This window comes from Salmo salar, chromosome ssa11, assembly GCF_905237065.1.
Source record: "Salmo salar chromosome ssa11, Ssal_v3.1, whole genome shotgun sequence".
Taxonomy (NCBI): Eukaryota; Metazoa; Chordata; class Actinopteri; order Salmoniformes; family Salmonidae; genus Salmo; species Salmo salar.
Genome location: NC_059452.1, coordinates 96813379 through 96820528, shown reverse-complemented (window position 1 = coordinate 96820528; position 7150 = coordinate 96813379). Strand labels below are relative to the sequence as shown.

Sequence of the window (7150 nt, the reverse complement as noted above, 5' to 3'; positions counted from 1 at the left end):
TTTTCAAATCGTATTACCGTTTACACCGTACAATTTAAATGTACTAAGATTTGAGATGTGATGTGCTTTGTTTTTCTGCGGCTAATGTCAAATTGTGATGTTGCGTCATAATGGCAATAGAGTTTATCAGACTGCAATGATAATATAATATATATGTGAAGTGTTGGTCCCATGTTTCATGAGCTGAAATAAAAGATCCTAAAAATGTTCCAAATGCACAAACAGCTTATTTCTCTCAAGTTTTGTACACAAATTTGTTTACATCCCTGTTAGAGAGCATTTCTCCTTTCCCAAGATAATCCACCCACCTGACAGGTGTGGCATATCAAGAAGTTGATTAAACAGCATCATCATTATACAGGTGCACCTTCTGCTGGGGGACAATTGTCATGTCCTGACCATAGAGAGCCCTTGGTTCTCTATGGTGTAGTAGGTCAGGGCGTGACTAGGGGGTGTTCTAGTTCAATATTTCTATGTTGGTGTTTTGTATGGTTCCAATTAGAGGCAGCTGGTAATCGTTGCCTCTAATTGGGGATCATATTTAGGTAGCCATTTTTCCCACCTGTGTTTGTGGGATATTGTTTGTGTTGTTGCTTGTGTCACCATGGTGTGTTACTAGTTTATGGTTTTTGTTAAAGAAGTTTCACTTTCAATAAATATGTGGAACTATATGCACGCTGCACTTTGGTCCCGTCCTTTTGAAGAACGTGACAACAATAAAAGGCCTCTCTCTAAAATGTGCAGTTTTGTCACACAACACAATGCCACAGATGTCTCAAGTTTTGAGGGAGCGTGCAATTGGCATGTAGACTGCAGAAATGTCCACCAGAGCTGTTGCCAGAGAATTGAGTGTTCATTTCTCCACCATAAGCAGCCTCCAACGTCGTTTTAGAGAATTTGGCAATTCGTCCAGCTGGCCTCACAACCGCAGATCATGTGTAACCACACAAACCCAGGTCCTCCACATCCGGCTTCTTCACTTGCGGGATCGTCTGAGACCAGCATCTCAGACAGCTGATGAAACTGAGGAGTAATTCTGTCTGAAATAAGGTCAGTTTCTGGGGAAAACCTCATTCTGATTGTCTGGGCCTGGCTCTCCAGTGCGCCTACGCCCTCCCAGTCCCACCCATGGCTGCGCCACTGACCAGTCATGTGAACTTCATATATTAGGGCCTAATGAATTGATTTAAATTAACTGATTTCCTTATATGAACTGTAATTCAGTAAAATCTTTGAAATTATTGCATGTTGCGTTTATATTTTTGTTTAAATGAAGTAAAAGATGCAGAATTTTTGCCATGTTCATTCAGTCGGTCTTTGTCACCTGTCAGTTGAATCATTAACTAAAGCCAGGCCATAAAGCTATAGTTTATGGAAAGTTTAATCATGGTGGGTGGGTTGTAAAGATTGGGCCTATTATTGCCCTCAGCCAGTACCCATTGCATGGTCTTACCTTTGACACAATTAGCATGTGTTCCCTCACCTTTCACCTCTGAACCTACAAACCTGGAAGGCAGGTAGCCGGAGGTTGTTGTTGTTTTGCATTTTTGTTTAATGTATGTTGGAATATAACTGCCTGGGAATATAATGCTTCATTAGGTAGTGTTAAAGGTTGTGCAACACATCTTTACTGTCCAGATATGCTAATTTGGCCTTCTACCTGCAGCATTTGCATCGTTCCAAGAATGTGAATGTACTGAGTGTCTTCTTCTGGCCATGTGGGTAAGGCTACGTGACAGATGCAGGCATCTCTTGGGTGTCCAATGAGGTTTAATTGGTTGTCATGTGACTGTAAGAGGAAGTGGGCGAGTTCTAGGTCCATTTCCTTCTTAGACGAATCAGCTTTTACAGTATGTTACAAAGCAGACAGTCTAAATGGTAACAATCCAAATATAAATATCCTTATTCATTGCTTTGGACATAATTAGTTCATTTTTATATCATACCAAAAATGATATATTAAAATGGAGTACTGAGTGCTTATTTACCAAAACACTAGCCAGTTCAGTAGTTATTTTATAGTGCATATATTTAGAAAAATATTTATAAACTATTTTTCATCTTCATACATTTCCTGAGATTTGGAACTTACAAAGACCTTAGCTATTTCTACAGCATTACCTGCACCCTATTAGATCATCATTTATTTATGTGCAGAATACACATACGTCCTTTATTACACAAGTCTATTGAAGATCAAGGGAAATACTTTGGAAATACCTTAATGTTTTTTTATACCAATTTTAGAATAAAATATTTGGATAAAGTGTTATGAAATTAGTAAATTGACTTTTATTATTACAATTGATGTGAACTAGTTAAGCTACTAATTATTTACATAGTTATTTCATGAAAAAAATAACCTGCAAATATCATTAACTATCCAAACTAACAAATTTTAGTTCAAAATAAATCTAAATATGTACTTTACTACATTTAGAAGATAAAAAAAGTTATCTTCTCAAAACGTACTTTGTAATAAGTCCGTGTACCTATTACCTAAGATCAGCAATGAAAATCAATTTGCGATTAGAGCCATTGCTACACTGCTAAATGCACTTTGTGTGCCAAATCGTAACTTACATTGCGGAAGTGACTATATACTGTAGATAGGTGATATTTTGCTAGTGTTTTCTTCAGGATTACCGATAGCAATGGTATGAATTAATGAAAATTGTCTAAGATGAGGTTTAAAAACAATCAACATTTACTAAGCTGACATTGCAATTCATACAGTACAAATATAACAATTATATGTATGCATATGTAGTTTATTTGACACAGAAAAAAACTTGTAGTAAGTATATTTACATTATTCATTCTAACATCACTTGTAATGAAACTGGACTGATGATTTGAACAATGTAATGAGTGTAGTATGTAGTGCCAGGGCTCTCCAACCCTGTTCCTGGAGAGCTAGCTAACCTCCTGTAGGTTTTCACTCCAACCCCTGTTGTAACTAACCTGATTATCAACCAGCTAATTATTAGAATCAGGTGTACAAAGTTAGATTTGGAGTGAAATCCTACAGGATGGAAGCTATCCAGGAACAGGGTTGGAGTTAAAACCTACAGGACAGTAGCTCTCCAGGAACAGGGTTGGAGATAAAACCTACAGGAGGGTAGCTCTCCAGGAACAGAGAGCCCTGGTTATATTATTTATTTATCTAGGAAAGTCAGTTAACAAATTCTTATTTACAATGACGGCCCACCCCGGACAACGCTGGGCCAATTGTGCACCACCCTGTGGGACTCCCAATTACAGCTGGTTGTGATACAGCCTGGAATCAAACCAGGGTCTGTAGTGACGCCTCTAGCACTGAGATACAGTGCCTAAGACCGCTGTGCCACTCAAGAGTCCTTTATCTGGACATTTTGAAGAAAAACATACATTAGACAATAATAACCAGAACAGTTTGAAATTGAATAATTTACAGTCGTCCCAGCAGCGTCCATCTATTTTGAAACAACTATTGATGTAATGACAGTAATCCTGTGATGTTTCTCCTCACCACTAGTTACCCTGTTTCTTTATCATACTGCAATGCTTCCACCTAGTGGTCCAGTCTGATAAGGAAGTCATGTGACTATGGGTATGATACAATATCAAAATACAGGTGAAATAATTCCCTATATGTCGCTTCTCTAGGCTCTACGACTATACAACAAAAATACATCTATCACAGAAATACAACATAATGAATTATAAAAAATGATCAGTAATTATGGTGCGTAGTTGCATACTTCACATTGAAAAACAAATCGATGCTATTGAAATGTAATGCCATTAAAACATTGTTCTTCATACATAGATATCATTCAACTCCAGTGATAGTCTTCTCTTTCTCTGGCTGGAAGCAGGTGCAATAGGTCTGCAGAATTCTGCGGTAAGACAATTTCAACATCTTACAAAATATACATTCATAATCATAAAGCGGTGTTGAAATAAAATACTTGTTACTGTACACAAACTATGATGAAGTGACGACGACTGTGATATGTGGTTGTCTCACCAACTACCTTAAGATGAATGCACTAACTTTAAGTCTTAACTATCACTTAATAAACTGTGATGGAAATGTACTGTGTGAAATTCTCTGCTGTGAGTTACCGTAATGGGAGGTGTCTTGGTCCAGGTGGATTGTGGTCTCCTCCTGAGGACATTTGTTGCATAAATTCCCGCGCATCTCAATGTAGTTGTTCTCCTCCACATCTAAACACACAACAGTGCAGTTTGAGAAATGGAATGTCCCATGTGAATTTTCCATAGAAATGTTTCATGTGAATTTTCTATAGAAATACAACAAAACTGCATAAAGTAGATACTTACATTCAGTCTGACTTTTACCTTTTTTCTTTTTCTGACACCTCATCTTCAAATTTAGAATGGCGACGGCCAGTGTCGTCATTGCAAATGCAAAGAGCCCAAATGCAGCCACCGCTGATGTGCGACCTTTTCCCAAAACAAATGCCACAGTTTAATTCTAAATATATTCATGAATCTTAAAAAAGGTACTTTGTTCTGTAGTACCCTGTCCCCTGACTCATATGTGTGCCTTCAAAGCTTGGTTCAATACATTCTGTCCTACCCAATTAAAGGACAAGTAATGGGCAGGTCTACTGTACTGTCCAGAGAGAACGGTTATGGACCAATAGTATGCAGAAAGTCCATGAGGAGTTACTGTACCTCTGCATGTCGGGACAACTGGACTGAAGCCTTCTTCACTTATTTCGTTCATTGCCACACAGGTCAGGTTTCCAGGCGTATAGCTGCCTAGGAATAGAACAGGACCTGAGCTCAGGGTCTGATTGGACCCTGTCCAGGCATATGGCTGCTCGGTCCAGTTCATCACAACTCTGTCTCCTTTATCAACAGAGCAGGTCAGAACAACTCTCCCATCAAAAGTACAGGAGGTTCTCACCTTTGGTTTGGAGACGGGTTCTGAAATGTAAATCAATCATGTCACACATATATACACTCACACAGTGCAAAGTCAATCAACAAGCTGCAACAGAGAATATTATTTTCAGTCAAAATGAAGCAAATACATTAATGGACAATAAATGAACGAAAGCCAAAATATATAAAAAAAACTCATATTCTTACTTTAAAGGGGCAATTTGCAAGTTCTTACATCGATTTTTGGACTTAAATTAATGACATACCCATTGATTCTTGAAGAATATTACTTATAAATGCCTCATGAGCTTAGTTCAACTGTTGTACCCCACCAGAACCCAAAATAAGCCTGTTTTACTCCATTGTTTATAGACAATGTGATTGTAAACAAACTGTGTAGCTTCAAAACATTGTTAAAAAAATGTTGATATTGTGCATCGATAACTTAGTCTGAATTTGAGAGTGGATGCATTTTTACAGCCCCATCCCTCAGCTGTTTACCAAAACAATGGCTGGGTGTACACCATTATTGTTTGAATTGCAGATTGCCCGTTTAATCAACATAGATGTGTATGCTTGTGCTAAAACTTCCCTGACAAATTGAAAAATTGTTTTAGATTATAGCAGATGTCTAAATTTGCAGTAATTTCAAACAACTCACCTAGAATACTGAGCTCAATGTGCTGCTCGGATAGAAAATCTCCATTGTCACTGTATTGTTGCACAGTATAATTTCCACTGTCTCTTTTCAGTCCTTCATTAAACTTCAGTGAACCATTTAGAAAGATCTCACACCTATCCGTTAAATTAACAAGCGTACCATTTTTAGCTATTAACATATCTGTATCAACATGTTTCCATCTTACGTCAGAGATCTTGGTGTGTAAGTGCATTTTAGGGTGAAGGAATATGGAGTTTCCTACTCGTCCAACTACTCTGATGTCTTCTGCAACAACTGAAAATAAAGCATTTCAATGCTTTAAAATAGATGAGCAAAAAACTATTGTTTAAAATATTTTTTGACTTATCAAGAAAAACTATTCAGCCTACTTACCATATCTTATGTAGAGGTGAAGAAGCAACATCCACATTGGAAGCCCACCAGTAGATGTTAAAGCTCTCAGAGTATGGGTTGAGGACATGTTTGTAAACTAGAAAGTTTGGCAAGAAATGAATGTGTAGTTGTCATTACGCTCAGACAATTCTGTTTCCTGCTATGGGGAAATGGCCCTCTAGTCATGAAACCACAGCATATGGGTTTAAACATTCTACAAGTTTCACTCACTGAAGAGAGAAATGTAAAAAACGATTTTGTGCTTACAAGTAGCCACAGTGTATACAATGTCAACTCACCTCCATGTCCTACTCATGTTTTCACTTAAAAAAATATACAAATGATTTCGCCTTTACTTAACGAGGTAGGCTTTTTGAGAACAAGTTCTCATTTACAACCGCTACCTGGCCAAGATAAAGCAAAGCAGTGCGACAAAAACACCACAGAGTTACACATGGAATAAACAAACGCACAGTCAATAACACAATAACACTTCTCTCCATGAAGAGCAGGCTGACCACAGGCCAGGCAGAGCTACTGAGCTGTAGAAACAGCCACACTAACAGGTGTGGCTGTGGGATGCTGTTCATATGCATGCTGTACCGTTTCTTTTTTAGCTACTCTGCAAAACACTCATTAACCACTTGATATAAAATATAGAATAACCTGCTAAAGCACCATATGCATTTTACACTCTGGGCCTAGTTTAACTTCTGTGGTTTGCCTTGCTCTGTTGATGCACATCAGACCGTTTCATTTTCACATCAGTTAGCCACTTCACCACAGCTTGCTAAAACAGTGTACTTGCAATGCAAAGTATCATTCCTTTATTCTTATGCACATGTTTCTAAATTAGTTATTTCTGAAAAGACAATCAACGATGCAATGGAAGGCGTTCCATTGTCTTGATCTTAATAGTTTGTCTACAACTGAGGTTGAAGCAATAGGTTGTAAACTGGTATAGTGTATTACATTTACATTTAAGTCATTTAGCAGACGCTCTTATCCAGAGCGACTTACAAATTGGTGCATTCACCTCATGATATCCAGTGGAACAACCACTTTACAATAGTGCATCTAAATATTTTAAGGGGGGGTTAGAAGGATTACTTTATGCTATCCTAGGTATTCCTTGAAGAGGTGGGGTTTCAGGTGTCTCCGGAAGGTGGTGATTGACTCCGCTGTCCTGGCGTCGTG

General features: G+C 38.0%; 1 protein-coding gene across 4 annotated transcripts; it reads right to left on the bottom strand.

Annotated features, from left to right (window-relative positions):
• Window positions 1-2755: 2755 nt before the first annotated feature.
• LOC123725202 (T-cell surface antigen CD2-like) lies at window positions 2756-6234 on the bottom strand. 4 transcript variants are annotated; one of them, XM_045690143.1, is made up of 6 exons: window positions 5954-6234; window positions 5561-5854; window positions 4687-4941; window positions 4348-4452; window positions 4111-4212; window positions 2756-3881 (listed from the first exon to the last, which is right to left on the bottom strand). In XM_045690143.1, exons 1-6 carry the CDS (start codon window positions 6039-6041, stop codon window positions 3802-3804), a joined length of 924 nt encoding a protein of 307 aa, XP_045546099.1. In that variant the 5' UTR covers window positions 6042-6234; the 3' UTR covers window positions 2756-3801. The 4 variants fall into 4 exon arrangements, with proteins under 4 accessions (XP_045546099.1, XP_045546098.1, XP_045546101.1 ...); XM_045690142.1 differs by having other exon boundaries at window positions 4330-4452; window positions 5954-6181; XM_045690145.1 differs by lacking the exon at window positions 5561-5854 and having other exon boundaries at window positions 4330-4452; window positions 5954-6190.
• Window positions 6235-7150: the final 916 nt, after the last annotated feature.